General features: G+C 41.0%; 1 protein-coding gene across 6 annotated transcripts in view; it reads left to right on the top strand.

Annotated features, from left to right (window-relative positions):
* The window catches only part of LOC131688486 (RNA-binding protein fusilli), a 351,529-nt gene that overhangs the window by 258,186 nt on the left and 65,651 nt on the right, over positions 1-27,692 (top strand). For all 6 annotated transcript variants that reach the window (XM_058972767.1, XM_058972772.1, XM_058972771.1 and 3 more), the window contains exon 7: positions 23,258-23,368. In XM_058972767.1, coding sequence (XP_058828750.1) covers positions 23,258-23,368 — 111 coding nt within the window. The remainder of the gene's footprint in view (positions 1-23,257; positions 23,369-27,692) is intronic.

Consider the following 27,692-nt stretch of genomic DNA (forward strand, 5'->3'; position numbering starts at 1 on the left):
CATTTTGAAATTTAATATGGTAACTTTCGGTCGGAATTATCTATAACCACAGATAACAGACGTTTGGGCTCGATTTGAATCGTGTGTAAATACCCACTACTTAAATTCCGAATAAATCAGACGTCTGAAACACGTTTGGCAATCGTTTGTAGATGGCGATACAATGCAATTAGAGTGCAGCTGTCAAACACGTGTAGCAAACAGTTGCGCAGATGGCAATGGTGGAACACGGATTTCCAACGTTTATCAATTTGAAAGTTTACACAGGTTTTTGAAGAAATTTTGTACTAGCCTAAACGTCTGTTATCTGTGCTATAACTGTATTCATATGGGTATTTTTAAACAGTTACCATCTTGGATTCCAAAATGGCTTCAGACATTAAATTCTGTCATCTACTGGTCAATACTATTCTAAAAATACACACATTATTGATATTATAGGGAATTTCTCTCAGTCGGAAGTCGCCATCTTGGATTTTGAAATGACATTCGACATCGATTTCTTTCTACTAGTTGTCAACCCCATTCCGAAAATACCTATATTGTTGATGTTCTAATGAATTTATCATAACCGGTCAACTTGGATATAAAAATGGTTTCATGCATCCAATTCTGTCATCTACTCATCAATCCCATTTCGAAAATACCCACATTGTTTTGATTATGGAGAATTTATCTGAAATAGAAGTTGTCATATTGGATTTCACAATGGCTTCAAACATGAATTTCTGTCATCTACTCATCAACCCCATTCCGAAAATATCCAACTTTTATTAGTAATAGTTGGATAAAAATATGTTGAATTGTATAGGGGGACCCGGTGCTATTAAGAAAGTGGGAGTAATTGGGACCCTCTCGATTTCTCAGAAAATCGCAAGACTTTCTGACTGTCGTACATATTCGTTGAACCGCTATTCTAAAACATTAATTTTAAGAGCTGAATTTAATTTTCTGTTTTTGTAGAAAGTAGACAACGTGTATCATTTTTTTGCCATCCTCAAAACAAAAATATATGTAGCGGTAAAAACGTGATTAAAGCAAAAAAGAACTACAAAAAAATAAAAACTAAGTTTTTTGGAAAGCTTTAATAGAATTTAATTTAATTGAATGATTTTTGATTGGGTGAAAACACAGATATTCTCAAGACGTTCACCACTTTTGTTCGAAATGAGCGGACGGGGCTACTCGGATCCCCTATTCCATCAACCACCGCTCAGCAGCTTGCGGCTGCGCACACCGTTGTACACGCCACAGCAAAGAAAATACATGATGCGCCAATGGACAGCTGTTACTAACCAGATTAAGTTTTTGTAACGCAATTTATTTTCGTTGCTTCTTAAGGAGTTCCTCTTATAAATATTTCATAGGTAAACTTAATTCCATTGTAAAAAAATTAAAAAATACATTACAAAAAAAATTTACAAAATTCCTTCAAAATGTTCGAGTCACATCTAGCTGTCAATTGGATTGTTACACTACCCAAGTAACCACCAGCATTAGGCCATTGCAAAATATTGGCTATTCATTTGCCCTAATGTTGCATAAAACCCTATTTGTAATGCAATATAGCTCTACATTAGCAATTTAAATGCATAGAGGCACAGCCAAAAGGTAATACTAGGGACAATTCTATATACCCGTATAAAGCTGATATAATGCATACATGATTCAATGATATTCAAAGTTACATTCAATGTGTTTTGTGCTATTCGATTTCAAAGTGGCTTCAATCATTGATTTTCGTTATCTATCATTCGCACTATTTAAAATGACGGTTTCTAGTGTTTTATTGTTATCAGAACCGATCATATTACATTTACAAATTACTTAAATCATCAATTTCCGTCATCAACTGACCACTCCCTTTCAAGTAACACTCATATTGATGACGGATTATAATTTTTTGCCTTTCTTATATAGAAAGGTTATGCAATCACTCTAAAAATCGTCAACCTAATCCAGGCCTGTAAAGGCTTAGGTAGGAGTATGCAATAAGGGGTTGCTACTTTAAAATTAAAACTAGTTCAAAATTTCTTAACAAGTTGAAAATTTTTGGCAGGGTCCGAACCCTCCGGATCTTCCTCCTTGATCCGCCGCTGATTTCAAGCGATGTTTCAGTGTCAACACATTGCATCTCAAGATCTTGGCTGTCGATCCATTGTATGTATGTGAAAATCGTACTTAATATGTAATATACATTTCCATCATTGTATTGAACATAACCAGGAATTGTAGTTTGGAGAAATGAAAAAGGTACAATTGCACCACTAGGTGGATTAAAACAGGTTTTTTGTTTACTGGAAACCGTCATCTTGGGTTTGAAAATGGCTTCAATCGCCAATTATCGGCATCTTCTTTGTACCACATACTTTTTAGATTACACACATATCAGTCTATTTCCAACTACCAAAGATAACGGTCACGATACTCAGTGTATTTTGTGCTTCTCCCGAAGTCAGTACGAAGTGCGCAACAAAAACTGGTACTTTTATGTTGTGTTAATTGTCTGAAGAGCAAAGGAAACCGTTACTTTTTTTTCTTACCGTGAGTGAGTTACACTAACAAAAATTTGTGCTTCGACCAAAAACTATGGCTGTTACCTTCCGGTGTCTTTGCATCTTTATCCAGTTCGGCTCTGGTGAAAAAATTCATTTTGCATAACTACTTAAAGCATGCATGGGTGTATGTTGCAATACCCATGTCACGATGAAAAAATTTAGGTTCGACTACATGATCTGGCGCCACTTATTTACTTATTCTCCCTAAAGATTTAAATTAAGGTAAACCGCCGAACAAAACTACATAAAGTCAAATTTGATTTGTGAGGAATAATTTTGAAAATGCGAGGAATATTTTTTTATATTATTTCTCCTTTATTGCATCTACCGGGAAAGGGATTAATGTAACAAATCACCGGGTTCATCCATTTCCAACATTGAAATCCCGTCTCAGCATAAGCAGTGCTTATTAAGCACTCTAGATCTTTCGCGTACACTTCCTCCCCAACTAACGGTACATACTTTTGCGGTCATTATGCTTGCAACCTGCGCTCGGCTGGCTCGTGTTACAAACGTTTGTACCACAACCGAACAGAACCAGCTACAAATATGAACTTTGGCGATTGACTGACTAAAAGAGCCCATGCCTCAACTACGAACTGTTGTTATTACATAAATTTGAGAAATAACAATAGCAGCCGCTGCGCTTGGTGCACAATAAAATTCGATACTCGATGCCCCGTCTTCCTCCCGGCTTGTACCAATCGTCTGCCAGTCGCACTTTCCTGTCTGTCGCGTCTCATCCATCACCGGTCATTTCGGAAGCGGAAACCGAAAATTATAGCAAATTTTGTTGGTCACTTCTTCCGGTGTCGATTACCGGTAATAATTGCTAGTTCGGTCACCTTCAGTTGGCGGGAGTTTGGAGTTGTTGTACGATATGCAGTATTCAGATCGGTTGCAAAAAGAATATACAATAATATTCATATTATGCTATATTTCTCCTTAGTGGAGAAAAATTTTGGAAAGAATTATTTTTTCTCAACTATCACCCAGAGCTAGGGGTTTGCTTAGAAACACATATAGTGTTTTTCATTTTTTCGTAGCTAGCGTCAATCCGGCGCTAGCTTAGTCCTGTCGCTAAGTTAATGTCGGATTCTGAAGAGACGATATCGCAACGTATATTCCATCAATAATTTACTATTTCGATTATTTGGACGGTTCATTAACAAGAAATTCCAAATATGAAATGTTTGGCTAGTCAATTCTATCACTTCATTTAACATGAAGATCACTCACTATTCGTGAATTGTCGATACAAGTAAACTGAAGTGATAGTGGGATCGAAAAGTTTAAAAATACCAGCAAGTATCATACTGTGTTGCGTTTCGGCTTCGCCTCATCAGAAACCAACACTAACTTATTGTCGGAATAGATTAGCGCCGGCTTGAAACTAAAACACACTTTGTGTTTCAATCGAACGACTGATCAAACGTGATGTCCCGTTCGAGCAGAAGTTCTGTTTATGCCGATGAGACACAGTGAAACCGAAACTTGTCTTGGCTTAGCAGGCCTATGCGAAAGCACTATGCTATATTTCACCCTATGGAGGAAAATTTGGTAAAAACCAAAATTTCTCGCTAGGGTGAAAATATAGCATAGGACCAGCAAGTAGCTGATCATAAACCATGAACATCGCCAATTCGTACTTTGCAGATTTCCCTATGAATCTTCCATGACCAAGTTGCCGTATCAACTTAATTTTTCTTTAATTTGTTCAGTTTTCTCTACAATTTTATCTAGCCAAAAATATACGCTCAAACAACGTCTTCAAATTTTGGAATGTTCAACCAAAAATGTTCTTCCAGCGCAGTTTTCGCAATTAGTCGCTAAAAAATTAATCTTTTTAAACAAAGTATATGGGATATTAAATAAACCAAACTGCCTATTCAGTGCGATGAGTAGCCAGAGAAGAACCCCTAGTGACCCCATTTCATCACAATATAGTGACTGTGTGGTGCAGTTTGCACACGGATGGCATCTTCTAAATAGATGCTGAAGGCAATGTCAACACTACTAATAAAAATGTGTATTTTTGCTATAAAAATAATATTAACTTGGAAATGCGGACGTTCTTTTCCATTTTGTTGTAAAAACTGAAAAATTTGGATGCCAGCCATTGATATAGCATTCTCGTTAGTAGAGAAAAATTAGTTTTCACCCAAATTTTTCTCCACTAAGGAGAAATATATCATGGCACATATTTTATTCAGTTTGTTATGTATAATTCTTAAAAACAATTTTCAACGACACTCATAAATTGACACAGTATTAGTAACTTATCTCTCAGCTTTCTTCTACTCTCATTACTTTTTCATCTAATTAACAACATCTGATTTAATAGCTGCTAAGTCATTTCTTGGCTTCTTAATGGCGTCAAAATCAATTTCTGGCACCTACTCGTCAAAACCATTCCGAAAATGCCCATATTGGTGAGGCTTGGGCCATAAGGAGTCTTCCAGACTCGTCTCGAAGAAGGCCAAGGACAGAGGCGAGGCCTTGTGGTTAAAAACCGACAAGGACAAATACGCCGACGTCCTAAAGTCGATGAAGGCGGCCGAAAGCCTTTCGGCCCTTGGGCAAGATGTGCGTAGCGTGAGACGCACCAACACGGGACAAATGCTTCTGGTGCTGAAGCGAGGCGCACAATCTAGTGCGGTGTACAAGGCCTTGGCCCAAGAGGCCCTTGGAGAAGGCGCCCAAGTCAGGTCGCTAGGGGCGGAAATGACTCTCCAGTGCAAGCATCTGGACGAGTTCACGACCGCAGAAGATGTCGTCGCAGCCGTTAAGGAGCAATGCGACGTGACAATCGAGCGGGCCTCTGTGCGTTTTAGAGAGGGACCCTCCGGCACCCAAGTAGCCTACCTCAGGCTACTGAAGGTGGATGCCAAAAAGGTAACCGAGAAAGGTAAGCTGAAGATCGGCTGGTCGGTATGTCCAATTAGCATACCCCAGCCGCCTTCAGTGGATAGGTGCTATCGGTGCCTCGAGTCCGGTCACAAATCCTACGAGTGCAAGGGCATAGACAGGAGCAAACTATGTCGTCGCTGCGGCGAGGAGGGGCATACGGAGCGGGGTTGCACTAAGGCGCACAAGTGCATTATCTGCACCGCTAAGAAGCAAGCCCATAAACATGCTATGGGCGGACCCTCGTGTCCCTTCGGTGAGGTAAATAAGAAGAAGCCGTGAACGTCACACAGCTAAATCTTAACCATTGTGCAGCAGCCCAACAGCTGCTGTGGCAGTCGGTCTCGGAGTCGAGGACAGATGTCGCCCTCTTATCAGACCCGTACAGCATCCCTGCCGGCAACGGCAATTGGGTGTCGGACGGGTCTAGAATGGTGGCAATCTGTACAACGGGACGGTTCCCGGTTCAAGAGGTAATACACTCCTCCGCCGAGGGTGTTGCGATTGCCAAGATCAATGGTGTGTTCTATTGCAGCTGCTACGCTCCACCAAGGTGGCCAATAGAACAGTTCAACCAGATGATCGACAGGCTCTCGTCAGACCTAGTGGGCCGGAAACCGGTAGTCATATCGGGAGACCTTAACGCTTGGGCAGTGGAGTGGGGCAGCCGATGTACAAATAGCAGGGGTCAAGCGCTAATGGAGGCGCTTGCGAAACTCGATACTGTGCTAGCTAATAATGGCTCCGCTAGTACATTCCGTAGAAACGGGGTGGAGGTGCGGATTGACGTAACATTTGCCAACCCGAGTCTGACTCCAGGCATGGAATGGAGGGTAGACGATGGCTACACCCATAGCGATCATTTAGCAATCCGCTTTAGGATCAACTATGGTGTGCAGCATCCGAGGGCGGGAAGTGTCAGGTACGCGGGTGGAAGTCCAATCACTTCGACAGCGTTAAGTCAGTCGACAGTCTAAGCGGGGATGCGCTGGTAGCTGTTCTATCACGCGCGTGCGACGCGACTATGCCGAGAAAAACACTGCCAAGAAACGGCAGATGCCCGTTATACTGGTGGAGTGCCGAGATTGCAGCTCTACGGCCAGCCTGCCTCAGAGCTAGACGTAGGATGCAAAGAGCTCGCACCGAGGATGCAAGAGAGAACCGCCGTGAAGTGTTTCGAGCTGCGAAATTGGCCCTTAACAAGGCCATCAAAAGCAGCAAGAGAGCGTGTTTCGACAACCTGTGTGAGAGTGCCAATGCGAATCCGTGGGGTGACGCCTACAGGATTATGATGGCCAAGACCAAAGGGGGCTCTTCACCTCCAGAACGGTCTCCGGACCGGTTGGCAACGATTATCGAAGTACTCTTCCCGTCTCGAGCCACAAGCCCCTGGCCACCTGCACTACGAGACACGAAATGGTGGCTCCAGTGACGAATGAAGAACTACTCGCAGTGGCTAAATCCCTAGCAATGAACAAAGCTCCAGGGCCGGATGGAGTTCCAAACAACGCTCTCAAGGCAGCGATCATAGCGAACCCGAACATGTTCAGGCTAGCTATGCAGAGATGCCTTGACGAGTGCCGTTTCCTCGACAGATGGAAAAGGCAGGAATTGGTGCTGTTGCCGAAGCCGGGAAGCCGCCTGGCGACCCATCGGCGTACAGACCAATCTGTCTGATCGACACGATTGGCAAACTGCTTGAGAGGATCATCCTCAATAGGCTAACCCCGTACACGGAAGGTACGGACGGCCTGTCAAGCAACCAGTTTGGCTTTCGGAAGGGTAAGTCCACAGTGGACGCTCTCAACTCAGTGATAAATACTGCCGAGATAACGTTCCAACGGAAAAGGCGAGGCATTCGATACTGTGCGTAAGTGACACTTGACGTGAAGAACGCATTCAACAGCGCAAGCTGGGATGCTATCGCGCTCTTGTTACACCGGCTTAGCCTACCGGTGGGTCTGTACTGGATCCTGGAAAGTTACTTCCAGAACCGCGTACTGCTATACGAGACCGATGCCGGTCAGAAAAGGGTTCCGATTACCGCCGGAGTCCCACAGGGCTCGATCCTAGGCCCGGTGCTATGGAACCTCATGTATGACGGGGTTCTGAGACTGAAGTTCCCTCCTGGGGTCAAGATCGTCGGCTTTGCTGACGACGTAACCTTGGAGGTCTACGGGGAGTCAATCCCTGAGGTAGAACTAACCGCAGAACACGCGATCAACACGGTGGAGGAATGGATGAGCGCGAGAGGCCTGGAGCTCGCTCATCATAAGACGGAGGTAGTTATCGTCAACAACCGCAAGTCGGCACAACATGCAGTTATCCATGTGGGAGAAGTCGCGATCACTTCACAGCGAAGTCTGAAGTCTCTCGGAGTCATTATAGACGACAAGCTGACCTTCGGCAGCCATGTCGACTATACGTGCAAGAGAGCGTCGACTGCTGTTGCGGCTCTATCGAGGATGATGTCCAACAGCTCAAAGGTGTGCACCAGTAGACGTAGGTTAGTGGCAGGCGTTGCCGTATCTATCCTCAGGTACGGCGGCCCGTCATGGTCAAGAGCACTGAGGGTAACCAGTTACCTACAGAAACTGGAGAGCACCTACCGTGATGTGCCTCAGAGTGATATCTGCCTACCGCACGATATCACACGATGCATCCTGCGTGATAGCGAGCATGATGCCAGTCGGGCTGGTCATTCAGGAAGATGAGGAGTGCTTCGAGCTACGTGGAAATAGAGGAGCCCGCGAGCGCACCAGGGTGACCTCGGTCGCCAGATGGCAGCGTGAATGGGACAACTCCTCGAAAGGTAGGTGGACCCACCGGCTGATACCTAGCATATCGAGCTGGGTGGGAAGACCCCATGGGGAAGTTCACTTCCACCTGATACAATTCCTGTCAGGCCATGGCTGTTTCCGACAGTACCTCCACAGGTTCGGGCACGCGGAGGTCCCAGTCTGCCCGGACTGCCCAGGTGTAGACGAAACTACCGAACACATACTGTTCGTATGTCATCGGTTCGACGTCGAAAGAAGAGCAATGCTTGACGTCTGTGGCTGGGACACAACCCCTGATACCCTTATTCAGCGGATGTGTCAATCGGTGGAGAAGTGGAACGCAGTCTCGGCTGATACCATCCAGATTGCCTGTAGGCTACAGGTAATCTGGCGAACCGAGCAACAGACGACGGGCACGGCTAACTAGTGATTGGTTAGCTGGAGCGAAAAAGGCCAAGCGCAAAAAAGGGAGTGAATGGTCTGTTCATGCCGAGGCAGGTTTGGCGCAGCGACTGGCAACCGCGTAACGGGTAAACCCAGCCACACCGAAGCAAGACAGAAGAGTGAGTGTATAGGCGTATAAGTGGACTGCCTCATGCCAAGACGGGAGGGTCGTACCGTAGTATGTTGGGACTTAGCTATCGATGCTTCATGGCGTGGCAGAGGAGTGAAAGGGTGAGCATCCAAGTCAGTCTCACGCGGCATGTTAAGGGTGAGCACAAAAGTCAGCCTCATATGGTATGTCAGAAGTGGGGCCTAAGAAAAATGTCCCACATGGGATGCCAGGGGGAGTGACAGAGGTACAATAGAGTGGCACGATCGAGAGTGAATCAGGTGATAGGGTGAGCACCCAAGTCAGCCTCACATGGTATGGGCGGGGCGAGCACAAAAGTAAGCCTAGCAAGGAATGAGTAAGGTGAGCACACAAGTCAGCCTCGCAAGGAACGAAAAAGGTGAGCACAAAAGTCAGCCTCATGTGGAAGTGTTTGACAGTGAATCAAGGTGCGATAGAGAGAGCACCCAAGTAAGCCTCATACAGGACGTATGAACGCGTGAGTGAGAGTGAATGAGTACACTAAGTACAGCCATCACCCCAGAAGTAATACCGAGAGGTAGTTCCTGGGAGGAACGTTGGCGGAGCCCAATGGAGTTTAGTCGGTATTAATGGCAGCGTCACCATTCGAGCCCGACACGCCCCCAGTGCACCCCGTGTGGTAGCTTGGACCCTACCAATAGCATGTGTACTGGGCTAGGACGTAAAGGTCTTCTCCATTGTAAAAAAAAGACTCGTCTCTTCCATCGTTCCGAAGATCTTTTAAGTCTTTTGCATTTTTAGGAACTTAGAATATTTTTGTAAAAACCATGTTAATTGCGAAATCCGTGCAAGAAAAGCTTCCAAAAAATCTTTTGCTGTGAGTTTTTTACGCGGATTTTGAATTAACGCAGATTTTTCAATTAACGTTTTTGAGCTTTTTTACGCGGTACATACAGCCTGGATATATAGAATTTTTTGGTGGAGAACTAAGAGTGAAGATGGGTTTCAAATTCAAAAAATCTACCGTAACCAAAGGTCTTCATTCTTGTATTCCGAGTCTCGATGTGTATTCGTGATTTTAGATTTCACAACATTAGCATTTTTGAATGTTTCCCAATTAATATAGTTTGCTTCTGGTAGGAATTTTCCTGGTTTGGCTCGAGGTAGTATCAGATTAACCTACAGATATCTAACAATAATGGAATCTGATGTTGATCATGTAACTCGATTTGGATCCATACTGCCACTAAACTCGTTACTTTCTATCCTTGCAAGTGGCAGTAGAGATTGTTCGTGAATTTTTTCTAGTTGCAGCTATCTTTTGAAGAAAAATGTACGTTTGCAAATTTACCCAGTTCTGTTTGTGTATTATTTACTGGTTATATTCTAGATAAACCGTTTAACGCTCACCTTTGTATTGATATGAGGTGGGACCATCATCACCACCATCTTTGATCCTAAATCTCGTCTTGTAACTTGCCGTGCTTACTTACATTTACATTTCTGTAAGTATACATAATCGTCGTCAATAACGACAAACAACCATCAATATCACGAATGGCCTGCCGTCTATTTTCATGTCAACACATATGCTAACTAGACATCGCCCGTACCAATCGATCACCACCGTACGGTCGGTCGTTCCACTTGTCGAGAAATTGCGGCGCGTCGCGCACACTGCATCCAAAGTACACTATGGTATAGAATGGTGCACGGGGGACGAGGTGACGTTTCCATTTCGAGGTTGATACGGGAGCAATTCTAGTAGTTGCTCATTGCCGATTGTGTTCTCGCGCTGTGCGGAACCGGTGGTGGTGGTGCGCCTTGTGTCTAGTAGTGTCACCGTTGTATCGATCGGGCAGAGCGACGACTCACGGAATTAACCAATTCGCCCGGCGCACGGATTCGACATACAAAGTGTCTTTGAAGAACTTTTCCGCGACCTCATTCTGAACTAGTGTGGATGATTCGATTTTTTTGTGGTGAATCGAGGGAAAACGACGCGCCGGCCTAGCTCGCTTTCGTGTTTTGCTTAGGAAGCCCATTTGTGTGCGAAGTGAGCGGCAAGTAATCGAGAGCATTTAAAAAGTGCTTATCTCGTGGCTTTGCCGCTTGTAAAGACGGCGACTTTGGTTTCGATCGATCGACGACGACGTGGTGCCACGTTGTATTGTGCTGGGAGTCGCGCGCGCACTCACTTGTTACCCGCAACCAAACCTTGCCACGAAACATCGTCGCCGCCGCCGCCGCTCATTTCGGTGTTTGTACATAATATTGTGGCGGGTCCGAGGCATGCCCTAGCCCAGGCCGTCGATGAGTGCCACCCATTGGTAAAGTGATTGGAATCCGATTAGGGGCTATTTGATTGTAGCGTTTGGCACGGTGAAAAATCCGGTGATAAGGACTTAACGGGGTTTTGTTTTTCTCGGGAGATATGGCAGCAGTACATTAATGTGATTCTGAATTATTCGTGGTGTATCTGTGATTGATAAGATTTGACAGGTTGTGAATTACAGTTTTAAACGGCGCAGAGTGGTTGGATTAAGTTAAGGAATCGTGACGAAAAGGTTTGTACTCTTTTGTTTGGGTCCCTTTTACCTTTGCTGCTTAACTCTTAGCATAATACGCTAGGCGAAATCAGAATCTTTCGTTATATACTGAAAAAAAGTTTTTTATGAAGCCACAATAATCTGAAGAGAAAATAAACACAGAGAGGCTCTCATTTGCACTGACGCCCTTTTCACGTTTTGAACTAGATTTGTTCATTCATTCGGTTCATTCAGTTTATGAAAGTTCGTTTCATTTGTAACAATGCAATGTCCATATAAACAAGAAAAGATGCATGAATAGAATGAATAATGCAGAAATATGATGAAAATAATTTGAAATATATTTACAAAAGTTCAAAATGTGACCATATTACAATGTTTCACATGAATGCGACACACAGGTTCAAATTAACCCAGATTGATTCAGCGAGAACAATATTTTGTGCCCATAATATTGACATTTGAAGTTTTTAGCACTTTTTTAAATAACGGGCGACCTATCTGACCGATTCTAGCGATCTAATCAGCAATAGAATTATCTTAACACAAAGGTTGTTCGTGATATTTTCCAATCCGAAAAATTACTATTTTGTATATTTTTTAAACAATTGTTTATAACAACGTGAAATAGAAAGGTGTTCTGGACCTCTTTTTTGGTTGAACAAAAACCACATACTACTTTCAGTACCTTACAACATGCCGCCTAAAAAAGGCTCATCATTTGTAACTAAGTTATCTCACGCTCGATTGTCGCCGCTTACGGATTTAGAACAACGGATTGAAGGCGTAAACTAGTTACGTTGCTGCGACCCCGCATGGACCAAAATGGCTGTCGGAACTTTTGGCGCATTATCAAACTTTACAATCATTTAGGAGGAACTCAAAGAGTGCTGTGCTGGAAAATGGCATATGTCAAGCCACTGAAATTGGCAGTCTCAAGCTAAGTCAAGCGATGATTATTCCAGACTCACTTTGCAACACAAAAAATGCTTAGCGAAACATAAACTTTGTTGCTCTCTTCGTATGTAAAATTCTGGGAGTGTATTATACTGAACATATAGCCGTGATTGACAAGTCAATTGTTTTCCTAGTAAATTTGTAGAGCTCGATGAGCGAACTTAACGGTGCTGATGGATCTTTTTTTTTTTAATTTAAAAATGAGACCATAGTAGTTTTCAGTGGATATGAATATTCGTTTCCTAGAAGAAAGAGTATGCTCAATCAAATTCTACTTGATCGATGTTTTTCATCTTTAGACGATCGATGATGATAAGAGTTTTCAACTGTCGCATTTTTTCACGAGCAAAAATTTTGGTCGAATAAATGCAGGATGGTTTTAAAAGTGGCGCATGGAGCTGTACTAGCCAGTGAATAACCACCGGAGCACGGTGGTCAAGTCGCCTGTGTGTGAATCCTCGAGATCCTTCGATGACTTATCAGTGACAGTGGCAGGTTCTGCTGCCACCTTGTTGGGAACAGAGGAGGAGGGACGCGATGCGATTGCAGAGTGCAACACTGATAGTGGCGTTTCGCCGGAGAGCTCCCGCACGGCAGCGGTAGTGGCAGTTTGTAGCTACCATACCGTCTTCAAAGTCTTCATTGGCACGGAGCATCCAGTCACAATCGACGCCGACACGACAGCAGGAGCAATGGTGATGGCACTATTAAATACTATGCTGGCTTTTGTCGGTTCCAACAAATATGCCGGCTCTGGTGTTTCGTCGCCGGACATGGTCCCTTCCAAAGCATCTCAGCAGTTGCCGACAAAATGAAAGGGGTGACATACACCAGAACTGCCTTAGGAATCGAAACAAGGAGGATGTTTCTTTGAAGTAGGATTTTCTTAGTCTCCAGATTCATTATCGATTAGCTCGTTCTGATTATTTTATTATGCAAATATTACTATATATTTTTTGATATCTAATCCTTCCCAAAATTTGACGTGAACTTGATTACGTGCTTCTGTGGTATTTCTCTCAAAAGTCATACCTACCAATAGTATGCCAACAAAATAGTGATTCAATCAAAACTTTGAAGGATTGAAATTAGAATTACTTTTCATTAGATGATTAAATGAGTGAAAATATTTTGCGTTTTTTTTGTTGTTTAGGCGTTTTTTTCATAAAACGTTTATTTGACACGGCATTTGCAAGAGCTTTTTTACGCCGGGGTTTTTTTTACATAACATGTTACAAAAGTTCTTAAGACTATCACGTTATAATAAAAATTCACTTTCTAATGCTAACACTGAGAATAATCATCATTTTGAATATTTATATTTATACTCTATTTTCTTGAATTTCATTGTAAACCTATTGATAGTTTTTCTGTAATCTTTGTTTATTTTTTTCTTTATTTATATCGTTTTATCTAACTTAACTAACTGCGAAGAAATCTAAATTGTTCGTGGGTAGCGCAATGAGCGGGAATCCATAATTTGATAAGATTTATTTGTTAATTTAGTTAAGTATTCTCGTATCTTCTTCAAAAAGAACGGAGCGTGATTATCAAGCTTTAAAGAGCGTAGTGCCTTAATTGTGCTGAGGCTATCTGTGAGGATGAAATAATGGCTCGGAAGTAAAGTATCAATAATTTCCAGACTATAGTGAACTGCTGCTAGTTCGGCTGTGTAAACAGAGGCAGGTTCTGCAAGCTTATAAAAGATCGAGGTGTTATTGTTGAAAATACTGAAGCCAGTGGCCTCATTGATTCGTGACCCATCAGTGTAGAACATTTTATGGCAGTCAATGTGTTGGTGTTTACTTATGAATATTTTAGGGATCTCCAGAGAGCGCAGGTGATCCGGGATTCCACGAATTTCCTCTTGCATGGACGTGTCGAAAAATAAAGTGGAATCGGGAGTATCTAGTATATTAACACATGTCATAATATAACTAGAAGGCGATATTTCTTGTGACATGTGATTGAAATACACTGTCATGAATCTGGTTTGGGATTGAAGCTCGACAAGTCTTTCAAAATTTTCAATTACCAGTGGATTCATAACCTCACATCGTATAAGTAAACGAGAGGAGAGATCCCAGAATCGATCTTTTAAGGGAAGAACTCCCGCTAGTACTTCAAGACTCATCGTATGTGTCGATTGCATGGAACCTAAGGCGATTCGTAAGCAACGATACTGTATTCGTGCCAATTTAATAATGTGAGTGTTTGCAGCTGAACGGAAACAGAAGCACCCATATTCCATTACTGAAAGTATCGTTGTTTGATACAATCTTATCACGTCACTTGGATGAGCACCCCACCAAGATCCGGTTATTGTTCGGAGAAAATTTATCCTTTGTTGGCACTTCTTTATCAGATACCTAATGTGGCCTCCCCATGTACCTTTAGAATCGAACCAAATTCCGAGATATTTAAAGGTCATGACTTGGTCTATCGTTCTACCAACCAACTGAAGCTGAAGCTGAGCTGGATCACGCTTCCTTGAAAAACCAACCAACTCTGTTTTCTCTGTAGAGAAATCGATGCCTAGCTTCAAAGCCCAACTTGATAAATTATCCAAACTATCTTGCAGTGGTTGTTGTAAATTTATGGCTTTTGGTCCTGTAACAGAAACCACGCCAGCATCTGCAAGTTGCCTTAGAGTGCATGGGCTGACAATACAATTATCAATGTCATTCACGTAAAAATTGTAGAGAAGGGGGCTTAAACAAGAACCTTGTGGGAGGCCGATGTTGTTCTGAATGTTGCCAAATCGCCATATGAAAAATGCATGTGCTTTTCTGACAATAAGTTGTATAAATAATTATTTAATATTGGTGAAAGACCACATTGATGTAGTTTCTCTGAGAGAACATCAATGGAAACAGAGTCGAATGCTCCTTTTATGTTTAAGAACACAGATGCCATTTGTTCTTTTTTTGCGTAAGCTAGTTGGATTTCTGACGAAAGTAGCGCCAGACAATCATTCGTTCCCTTTCCCCTCCGAAAACCAAACTGGGTATCTGATAGCAAGCCGTTCGCCTCAACCCAATTGTCGAGACGTCGTAGGATAATTTTTTCCAATAATTTCCTGATGCAGGATAGCATTGCAATCGGTCGATACGAGTTATGGTCGGAGGCTGGTTTTCCCGGTTTTGGAATGGCGATAACTCTCACTTGTCTCCAGTCGTGCGGGACAATGTTCTGCTCAAGAAGCTTATTGAATAAATTCAACAAGCGTCTTTTTGCTAGGTCAGGCAGATTCTTCACCAAGTTAAATTTAATTCTGTCTGGACCCGGAGCATTATTGTTGCATGAGAGGAGTGCAATTGAAAATTCCATCATTGTGAAAGGCGAATCTATGGAATCGTTACTTGTGGGAGCTTCGCGAATGATTTTCTGCGCAGGAGCAGAATTTGGACAAACTTTCTTGGCAAAATTAAATATCCAGCGATTCGAAAAATCTTCGCTTTCATTAGTTACGTTTCGATTCCTCATTCTTCTGGCTGTGTTCCAAAGAGTACTCATTGATGTTTCTCTTGACAAGCCATCAACGAAGCGTCTCCAATAACTAGGCTTTTTGGAACGACGGAGACTGTCAAATTTGTTTTGCAAAATCGAATAATTTTCAAAGTTCGCACGTGTACACCCTTTCCGTTTCATAATTTCTTTGTAAGCAACTTGTTTAGCTTCATATGCATCCGAGCACTCTTTGTCCCACCAGGGATTAGGAGGCCGGCTATTCATTGTCATGCCAGGATTGCATTTCGTTTGGGTTTGTTCTGCTGCTTAAATAATCAAACCCGCTAGAAATTCATATTCTTCGGTAGGTGGTAGCTCTTCCGTCGAAACAAGAGAAGTGGAAATTAAAGATTGGTATTTTTTCCAATCAATATTTCGTGTCAAGTTATAAGGGACATTGATTGAATTCGTGAGGCCCAATTCACTGTTAATTGAAATAACGACTGGCAAATGATCGCTACCGTGAGGATCAGGTACAACCTTCCACGTGCAATCTAACCGAAGTGATGTCGAGCATAGAGATAGATCTAATGCACTTGGTCGTGCGGGTGGTCTGGGGATGCGTGTTATTTCGCCTGTAATTTAGGCGTTTTTGTCTTTATGTTTAGTCAATTTTCTCTATCATTTCGTCAATTTACTCTATCATTATTTCAGAAAGCTAGTAAAGGCGCTATAACCTGGCTCATTAGCCAGGACGGGGCGAAATACCTCTATCCCATCCCAGGAACCAAAGGAGTGACATTAACCCTCGTAGCAAAGTCACTGCCAACGATTTATCAAACCCCCATCAAATTGAAACGGTTGTGTACTGTTGTCCACGTTTCTACCTTATTCAAGGTTCAAAATAATCCGTTGATTAAATTATTCATTGAATGAATAATTTGCAACACACATGATAAGTTTAGTTTAGTGTAATATTTAACGTAATCGGATTGGAACGACGAACGTTGGGACCTTGTTGAAACCTAAGTAGTCCGCCTTACTTGCACTGTAAATCAGACGGCTGGCATCTCGTTCAAATGCCAACCTTATCACAATAGCCGCGACAAAGCAGAGCATGGAGTAGGTTTTGGACTGATAGACATTCAGTGGTGACGGACCATCAGCTGGAGGCTGGTGAGTGATTATATTTGTGCATTGAGAACAAAGATTAAGTCCTGTGACATCAGTTTGACCAACACTAACGCGTCAACAAACGACAAACTCAATTATTTATAAAATTAGTTCTATCGGCGGAGAGTGCCAAAAATGATGCCAAATTCAACATCGGGGACACAAATACACAGGTCACAACAGCAGAGTTCTTTCTCCCAGTGATGGAAACGACTTGCACTCAAATATCAACACCAACGGTTCAAGTTTAACCAATCTCTTCGCAGCCGGATGAATGGCTATCTGTAGTGCCAATACTCCGAAGCACACCTGGAAACACCTGAATCGCGAAAATCCACTCCCACATGTTGACAGACGCTCGATATTTTTCCGATGTCATTGCCATCCGAAATTCGACTTAGTTTAGTCATCCCAGCCCTGCGTTCGAATGTCGTGAATAGGTTTCAGGCGATTTTTTTCGCTCTAAATGAAATTCCGTGTCCGGAACACCTTGTTTCTAGTACGCCATCGGGTACAACACAGTCATAAAATATGCCGAGACGTATGGTACGTGGCACTGAGGATTTGTGGATGTACTACTAAAATATGAGATGGTTAAAGACAAAAATCGAGGTCATATATTTGGCTGCCGCCGACGGCGAATACGATATTTACGTTCTAATAAAAACTTGACGTGGTTGTATCGTGCGGATAGACGCGATTTCGACAACATTCGCGATCGTGGCGTGGCGGAGTTTTGATTGCTGTTTTTTTTTCATTTGCCTCTTGTGAGTGTGGTGTGGAGCGTTTATTATAAATTGTGGCTGTTTGGACGAAAATTACTACCTCAATAACGAGCCTTTTTATTAGACCTGTTGATATTCCACCAGAAAAACGTGTTTATTGCAGCTCCATCTAGATTCCATAGAATGCGCTTCTTCTTATGCAGAGGCGAAGGATGTGATGATAGTCCTTGGAACCTTAAACCAGCCAGGGTTCATGTGTCATAAGCAATATAATAACTAACGAAGCTCAGGGGTACTATTATACTTCATAGGCTATTCCTTTAACTGAGTCCTTTGTCCGCGAATATGAAAGCGATGTTCAAGAAGTACCCGATGTTTACCTTGTGGCAAAACCTGGTTGAATTCCGGGTGTACAACTTGTGGCCTCATAATCTGTTTGTGGATTTTAAGGCTGAGTACGATTCAGCGAAACAAAACGAACTATGACAGATAATGCTTGAGCATGGCTTTCTGATAAAGCTAAGTTCTGAAAGTGAAAGGTATTTTAAGACTAACAAGTCAACTACAGCAAACGCTCAATATCTTTGTAACAATGGAGGTTTAATAGTATGTATACACACTTAATTACCGAATCTTGGCTTTTTTAGTAATTTTTAAGTTTTACACAGCTAAGCAATCAGCGAACAAAGCTTTTACCAAGATCTCAGTACAAGTGACGTTTGTTTTGCTGAAACTCGGAAAATATATCGCTGAAAATCTGTAATTTTTTGTCACTTTGCTGAGATATCAGTTAAAAACTGTTATTTACAGTTCGACTGTGTGGAAATTACCGAACTGAATGAAGTGTAGAAGGCCAAATATGGCTTTATATTACCCCTCACTAGGTTCATGATGAAGAATCAACCATCCTGTATTTATTAAAAACAATTATTTCACGTTTCAAGAAATTTAATATTTTTTATAAGTTCAAAACATTACTCTAACCCTCTAGAATTAAAAAAAAAAGATGTCGGGGTCGGAAACAAACTCCAACCGGTCGTTTTTTCTCACAATTCCATTTCGAACCACTAGCAGCCTCAAATGCTTATCAATTGCGTTCAAATTTTGAGAACATATTTATACATAACTAGTCTAGTAAAGCATGTAGGGATTTTGCGTACTTCTACACTAATTTTTCGTTAGAAATTTTATGAATTTTCTATGTACAAACTTAACTTTTCAGACACATGCCACACATGTGGTCCAGAAGTGTAGTTTATACATTTAAGCAAAAATTGAAATTCTGTTCAGTTTTCAAATTAGAAGCAAAAATCCAGAATAAATTGTTCTCTTTCATGACACCTATCGTAACCCTGACAGTTGAGGTACCATTGACACAAATTTAGCCCTTTCGCGCTAATAAATAGTCGAAATTTTTGGGGACAAAAAACTGTGAATTTTGGATTTTGTCCGCATGTATTTTGATATACAATATGCTATATTTCTCCTTAGTGGAGAAAAATTTAGGAGAAATCTATTTTTTTCCTCCAGTAAGGAGAAAATTGTTTGAAATCACCTTGGTGAGGAAATGGAACCCAACTCAAAACTAAATTAAGGAATTTTCGTTTTGACTTCGTCTCATCAGTATCCGACACTAACTTAATGACATGTGCTCCAAAAAATTAGTACCCTATTCGTGCTTCTGAGCAAACGTTTAGTCTTGTGTTATGTCCCGTAAGAAAAGGAGTTCTGAATGAGATTATGAGAATTATTGAAAATGTAGATAGCGTCAATCCGGTGCTAACTTAGTCCTGTCAGTTAGTGTCGAATTCTGATGAGACGAAGACGACACGCAAATTCCATAACTAATTTAGTTATAGGTTTTGTGCCATTTAAGCGCAAAGATGGTTTTAAACAATTTTCTCCTTAGTAGAGAAAAAATAGTTTTTACCTATTTTTTTCTCCACTAAGTCGAAATATAGCATAGTGCATATTTCATCGGTTTGCTAAGCTAAATCATGTTTCGATTTCATTAAATCACCGTAATAAGAACTCCTTTTGTTGGCGAGACATCATGCAACATTAGGGGTTTCCTCAGAAACACAAATAGTGTTTTCGCTTTGTGGAGCTAGAACCAATCCTGCGATGGCTGACCCGAACAAATTCTCATGGGTTCAAATAGTATACAACCCCTTAAAAAGACCATGAATACGACCCGTTTCAAATTTCACAACTATCAACACACCAGAAAATGGTCGGTCTCACGGTAAAGAGGGACGAGTCTGTTTTTAGCAGGAGGCATGCTGGTGGACTTGAGTGAATCGTAGTTTTTCTGCCTGAACTCGACCCCCTTCAGCAGAAGACAAAAGTTAGGCCTGTTCTAATGACTCTGCCACTTCCAGTTTTCCGATCTGTATACTTCACATCCTTGCTGTCATTTGAGTACTATGGCTCTAAATTTTCATAACTTTTCCTACCCAGTAATTTATAGCTAATTGAATGTCGTTAAATGCAAAAAACATAAAATGGTCTCAACTACCTATGGATGGTTTTTGCATGGGATCTACCAGACCATGGCGATAGTATTTTCATGGGTCCGTCCTACTACAGACACTATCAGAATACCACCTAGACCATCGACATGGGGGTATTATAGGTCTCTCGTTTGCTCGGGTAGTCCGATCACTAAGTTAGTGTCGCATTCTGATAAGGCGAAGTCGAAACGCAAACTCATTTACTAATTCATTTTCATATATTTTTTATGTGATGATTTGTTATATCTGCAAATGAACTAACATGGAAATGGGATTAAATTTTCGTTCATACTGTAGTACAAAACTATGTTGTTATCTTCATTTAACCACCTAATGTACTAACTACACATTTTATGTTGTATTTAATTGTAAATGTTTGCGGATTTTATAGTATATTGAGGGAACCCGCATCCACGAGTATCGCCAACCGAGTTGACATAACTTTGAACTTAACAAACTATATTTGGTATATTTGTTAAGTGCCGATTTGATCAACGACGAACATGAACTATGCGGTGTTGAATATGTGGGGTGAATACGCATTGTTTTGTATGAGTGGTACATGGACATTATATGCATCATTGTATTTAGTAAATAATATATAGTTAATCACATGTCAAACTAAATCATATTCAACTTTTATTAATTATTTTGATATTATTATTTACCCTTAATTTTGAGTACTACGTACTGAGCAAGCTATATTAATTGTTTTCATTTTAATAGTTATTTCATGATATGAATTACAAGGGGACGGTACATAATCATTTCATTTTCTTTCTATCGATAAATCTGGTCATGCATAGAGGATTGTTCTCTTGCTAATCCGATAGGCCTGGTCGCTACAGAGTATTTTGGTGTCACTTTGGGTAAGTGTACCGTCAATGGAATTCCAACAATCATTGTTGAATCTTTGCATCTCTACACCAGTCAAAGACGTTCGTGAAACTATCATCAAAATATCCGTATAATGTTGTCATTTCAATCCACTATTACGTAACTCTCCTCGCGAAACTTGAAGTGACTATGAACTATTCCCTTTGGCTCGTTCTAATGTGGTTTAAGTTCCCATTCAGTCACGTTCCGATTGCTAGAACATGTCATATTCATCCTTCAGTGAATTTTACAAGTTTCTCCGGTAGGGTGTCATTTCTATTAACAGATATTATTCATGAGCGGATTAAATTCGTTAAAGTTGTGGTTTAGTATGTTCGAAGGAATCGCGATGAAGAGTTTGACAGTTTATTCTGCACATCGAGTACAGCTATTCTAATTTAAAACATGGCACCTTATGACTTGACTTTTCGAGTGATGCTCCACTCTTTGACAAAGTTGGTTTCCATTTTTTTAATCTATAACGTGACTCAACGCAGTAATTTTAATTACCATTTTTATAAAAAAAATATTTCAACATACGGTGTAAATTCCGGAAAGATTGTAATCGATCGAACTTTTTTCATTGGATTAGTAACGGTTTGTTTAGGATTTACCCTCAAAGTGAATTTTGACAGTTGGCTTATACGCTCCAATCATAAGTTTGTCGAGATATGTTTGTTAGATCTTTGTAACGAACACCCTACGTTGTGTGACATAAAATACTTCAGTTATCCCGAGAGTAACCATCCCTATTTCTCAGACAGGTCTCGTGCTCGATTGGAATGACACTGACAGACAGGTAAACATACGATAGAGATGACAAGTCTTTATCCAGAGAGATTCAGCGTCTTTAGTTTCAGTCAGTGAATAATGGAGATAGCAGTACTTTACTCCCTCTAGTATTTATAATTTCTTTTGTTCATACCATTTTTATTCGCACGCGAATGCCGAACAACACTGCCGGTCGTTGTACACAGTTCGAAAAATTCTTGTAACTTGGATCGTCTCGCAATATTCACATAAATGAAGCGTCGCGCTTCACACGGATTTACATTCTAAAACATGCAACACGTGTTTTGTTCATAATTCATCCTAATTTTATGGGAGTGAGTTTCGCTTTCAAAAAAACATGATATTTTATGTTAAACATCCGACAATAAAAAAAACAATGCGACGCTGTTTACGTTAAACGTATTATTTAATTGGTGCAACTATGCACCACGGAAGTTTCGTGTTTCGCGTGCTATCGATCGATCGATTTTTCTCTGTTTAGAGTAAAATTACACACCAATCTATTTGTTCTCCGATGAGAAAGATGATTTGAAGCCGTTAGTTCGCCTATACCCAGAAATGTATACGGACATATGTACGTACACATAAGCCGTGTAGCAAGCGACGACTGGAGACGAATGCACAATAATCTGCATCGCTCGGCCGCCGGACCGATGCGATGAGAGAACCACTTTCGTTACGCTTGAAAGTTCGGTTGCAGCAAGTGATCGGGTAATTAAAACGACGTGGGGACGGTGAGATGATGATCGATTACGTTTTGCAGACAGCTTCATCTTTGTTTGGAATAAAATAAACTTTAGCGCAAGTGTGGTCAAGCTTTAATCCTCTTCATGCGTTACGAGTCGAGGAAAAAACCGAAAACACTCAGTTTCGTTTGGTCATCATTAATCGGCAAGTGCTGGTGCTGTGACGTTTTATGTACCTGCTGCAAATGTACCTACGTCATAAAATAAACAATTCGGAGCATTAGCTCATTATCGTGGATGATAATGGTCTGTAATGATGCCTGTCAAAATTTACCACTGATGTATTGCACTTTTTTGTGCGTTGAGTTGTTTCGTGATGACGACATTTCCAAGGCCACGATCAAAGTGTGCGTACCATCGGCTAATTTGCGTGACAGTCAGTCGCCTAGTAACTTACTACATACTTATGAAAATGTCAATAGCGGTAGCAGCCCATTCGTGACTATCGACGATACAGTCGATCACGGATGTTAATGACGCCAATTGTTTCGCAACAGGTGCGTTTTAGCACTTTTCCTGTAGTTGAAGATATTTGTTGGAGATTTTCATTCAATCGATTCGAGGCATAATCCAAGTGATGAACAAAATGACATTGTTGGCAGATGTAACAAATTTTATTATATTTCATAATATTTTTCAATGTTGTTACATTCTGCAGTGCTGATTGAATTTTTCCTTTCTTTCTTATCTTTGCAGCTCAATCGATGACGAAATCGATGGCACGTGTATAGTGCGTGCGCGTGGACTACCCTGGCAGAGCAGCGATCAGGACATCGCTCGGTTCTTCCGGGGGCTTAATGTGGCCAAGTGAGTATCGCTTTTTTGCATTCTATTTTCCCTTTTGTTTGGCTCTGTTTGGCAAAAAGCATTAATCTGGAACGTTTCACAGTGGCACGACGTGTAAAAAACCTCAAAAATCAATGTCGAAAATTTATTTTGTTTTTCTATAAGTTTGAATAAAATCATCTCAAAATTTGACGATTAACAGATGAAAAATGTAATTTAACATGTCGTTGAAGCAAGTGATTTCGAGAATTTCTGTTCAAATCAATTCATATGAATTTTTCATACCTTCAAACTTCAAATGGCAATATCTCAAGAACTACAAGGCCGATTTGAGTAGTTTTAAGTTATTCGGTAATAAGAATGGTTGTATCAAACTATTGATCTGTCCTCTTCGTGCGGAAATCTTTTACGTTTGTTCTGCATCAAGAAAATGCAATTGAGAAACTGAATGTAGGGGAACCCGGGGCTATTCGGACCTACCCAAGCAAATCGAACTTTTAGATGGATAGATATGATCAAATGTATCGGTCGAAGGCCCTAATTGTTAGCTTGAAATCTCAGCTATATTTTAATGCTATAAAAGTTCATTTGCATCACTCCTACTACTACTTCTCTACTTTTTTCCATCCTTTTACAATTCGGACCTCCCTACGCACAGTGGCGGATTTCCCCAAAAACCTGGCCAAAAGTCGAAAATTGCATGGTAGTACTTTGGGTTCTAGTACATATATTGCCAGATGATGCTGCCGCATGCTATTTTAAGTGAAACGTTCCAATTCTCATAAAACCTACATCATCTAGACACCCAAACATCTCAATGCGTGCAAATCAACAAATAGGATCATTTAAATACACACCATTTAAAATTCGTTACATTATAAACGTTTTTTTTATTTCGTTTATTTGACACGGCTCATAGCGGTAGCTTAACGGAGCCGTGGATTTTTTATGTGTTTACAATATGTAAAATATAAAAATAAAACAAATATTATTGATTGTCCGTTGGATCTCGTGTGCGCAACTTTTTATTGCGAGCGGAGACCTTCTTTCGCGGCTCGCCTACTGCGTCATGGGGACCATTTAATTCTCTCCTGTCCTCTACATCAATGTCATCATCGTTAAAAGTGCCTTGGTGCTCGCGTCCAGATGTTCTTTCCTGCTTCTTGCACTTACGGGTGACCAATGTAAATCCGTCGTCATTGCTATTATCTTCATCACCGATGTTGCTTACAGTGGTTTCTGGGGTGCTGGATGCTGCTTTGGCAGTTGTCAATATGGACTGAACAGCTGCCACAAATTTGGCAACCGTTTGTGGTTCAGGTATTGGTATTGAAAACTCTTTTTTGGGTTGGTATACCGTGGATTCGTTGGCAATCGGTAGAGACGCATTCTCCTCTGTATCTTCCGCGTAAGGTTGTCCGTGGTGTGCTGTTTGATTACAATACTTGCACGTGGGAGTTTGCCCCTCATGGGTGCATAACGTAGTTTGATTAATAGTAGCTTCGTAGGTTTTGAGTTTTATAGTCAAGTGGGAGAGGATAGGTTTTTCGATCCGCATCCTCACCACAAGAACACCGTTAGGTGTACCCGGAAAGAAATTTCTCCACGTATCACGTGTAACTGATTCTACTTCGCCGTATTGCGACATGTATTTTGCGATTAGATCAGGAGGGATACGTGGTGATAGGTTATGTAACTTTACATCTACATAGTCTTTTTCTATATACACGGGAATCTTAATTCCAACTCTATCACTTTGAGCCACGTGCTTTAAGTTGTTCTGCAAAACGAAACGTTCGGCTTGTACTAACGTGTTGAATGATATGAGTACGACATTACGAAGATGATGATACATAACCTCCTTGAGCTTAAGCTTCAGCAGGTATTCCACTTCAATCTTCGCCTTCAGCAGGTATTTCACTTCACGAAAACTCAATTTTATTGAACAGAATTTAAAGTCAACGACCGCTGCGTTGGGTCGGAGCAGAGATTTTTCGTCAACTTTACTCATGATGGCAAGAATAAATTAAAAGTTTCCTTTGTTCTCGAGACAATGCACACTAGAACGAGAGGTTGCTAGTTTTTGTTCACTTGGTTCGACTGTACGTCTGAGTTGGGCAGAACTAGAAAGTAGACTGTTTATAAACGTTATTGGCGTACACAGGAACCAATAAATCTTTATTCGTGAAAATTTACTTATATTTAGATTAAAATGTCGGCCATTTTGTATCCACCATTTTGAATTTTGAAAATCTGATATCAAAACCGTAATCTGCGCCCCAAAAAACCGTGTTATGTACCTTTGTAGGTCAATCAAAACCATTTTCAACTTTTGGCCAGGTTTTTAAGGAAATCCGCCACTGTGCTACGGGGCAATTCAGACCATCAATTTTCTTTTATTTTTTTTACAATGGAAACTCCTTAAGAAGCAAAAAATTGCATTACAAAAACTTAATCTGGTTATTCAATCGTATGCGTAGCCGCAAGCCACTGAACGGTGGTTGATGGAATAGCGGGTCCAAATAGCCTCGTACGCTCATTTCTCCCAAAAGTGCTGAGCGTCTTGAAAATATCCGTGTTTTCACCCAAACAAAAATTATTCAATAGGAACCTCAAGCTTTCCAAAACACTTACCTGATATTTTTTTCACTCTTATTTGTTGCTTTAATCATGGTTTTACTTTTATAAGGATTTTTTTTAGAATGGTAAAAAATGAAACATGTTATATCTCGGTTCTAAAAAAAACCAAAGATTCAGTTATCAAAATTAATGTTTTCGAATAGCGGTTCTGCGAGTATGTACGCCAGTCAGAAAGTCTTACGATTTTCTGATAAATCGAGGGGGTCCGAATTAACCCCACTGTCTTAATAGCTCATGGTCCCCCTAATATCAGTAATTTATCTTTATACGCCTTACAATTTTTGAGATGGTTTCCCATGGGTCACTTATCAATCAGACTCAAAATTTAGTGTAGTTTCAAGACAAACAAGCCTCATCTTGCGCACTTTTGCGCTAATTTTTTAATATCTATGATTTTGAAAATATCCATATTAGGACGCCCTGTAGCTCATAACTCTTCTTACAAATTAGTTACCCAAACAACTTCATATTGTTCAAAAATTAGTGATTTTTACTGTTATTAACGTGCAAATCAACCCTTTAACGGCCACCGCCTTTAAATGGGATTACATAAAAATACTCGAAAAAAGAATTACGGAATTTCAAAACTGATAGCAGAAATGCATTCAGTTTCCAAAATCAATTAAAAACTCAATTTTTAGCATTGTAAGCCAATGTTTATATTTTTGTCAACTTTGTGTGAGGAAGAGCCGCTTTACGTTTGCTATTTTGATAATTGCACTAATACACGACTAGACGCTTACCGACGGTACCGGTGGTTAGGTGGTAAGCATGACCGGCACTCATTCCAGTTGGTCTGGGTTCAATCCCAGTCGAGGTCGTTGAGATTTTTTTGAGGTGAAAAATTCTGGCGCCACGTCTTTCTTCGGGAGGGAAGTAAAACCGTTGGTCCCCGGTCTATGAGTTGAAGGATCGATATCTAGTCCAAATAATGGAGTCACTTCTCAGGCGTCGATAAAGAAGATGTAAAATCCAACTTCTATACTTGCTAACAAATATCTCCTCCTCCCGTGATACTTGTGGAGTGCGCAGTAGTATATACAACCTCTAGCAAAAGCAAGTGTCGGACTAACATTCCTTCTCGTTCCTTCCGCTATCTACGCTCAGGCTCTTCTCTTTCTTTCCGCTATCTACGACCGGCGCCGGTGTTGATCAATAATCACTTTTGGATTACAAGAAGTTGCACATTGAAAGATGTTTCGCTACTCCCAAGCATAACTATCTACTGACTCTCGGTGCAACTTCCGCTAGTTCAGATCGATAACGGAGTAGCAGCCAGGGGTGGACAAGCTCAATCTAATACACGAATAGACGCTTACCTATCTCGAATTCGTATGTTTCTGTATGTAAACCTAAGTTGAAAAATGTCTTACTTATCATTTGCTGAAATCGGGCTTAAACGGCACTACTTTCAATATTATCAGTACTAGAATTACCCTTTTCGGCGAACCCCTGAGTCGATTTCTAGTTAACACATTTTTTCCAAGCTACAAAATGGAAATTAGGTAACTATTACCACAGATAACTGACGTTTAGGCTCGATTTGAATCGTGTGTAAATACCCGCTACTGAAATCCCGAATAAATAAGACGCCTGAAACACGTTTGGCAAACGTTTGTAGATGTCGCAGTGATCGATACAATGCAGCTAGAGTGCAGCTGTCAAACATGTGTAGCAAACCGTTGCGCAGATGGTAATAGTGAAA

Source organism: Topomyia yanbarensis, chromosome 3, assembly GCF_030247195.1.
Source record: "Topomyia yanbarensis strain Yona2022 chromosome 3, ASM3024719v1, whole genome shotgun sequence".
Lineage (NCBI taxonomy): Eukaryota > Metazoa > Arthropoda > Insecta > Diptera > Culicidae > Topomyia > Topomyia yanbarensis.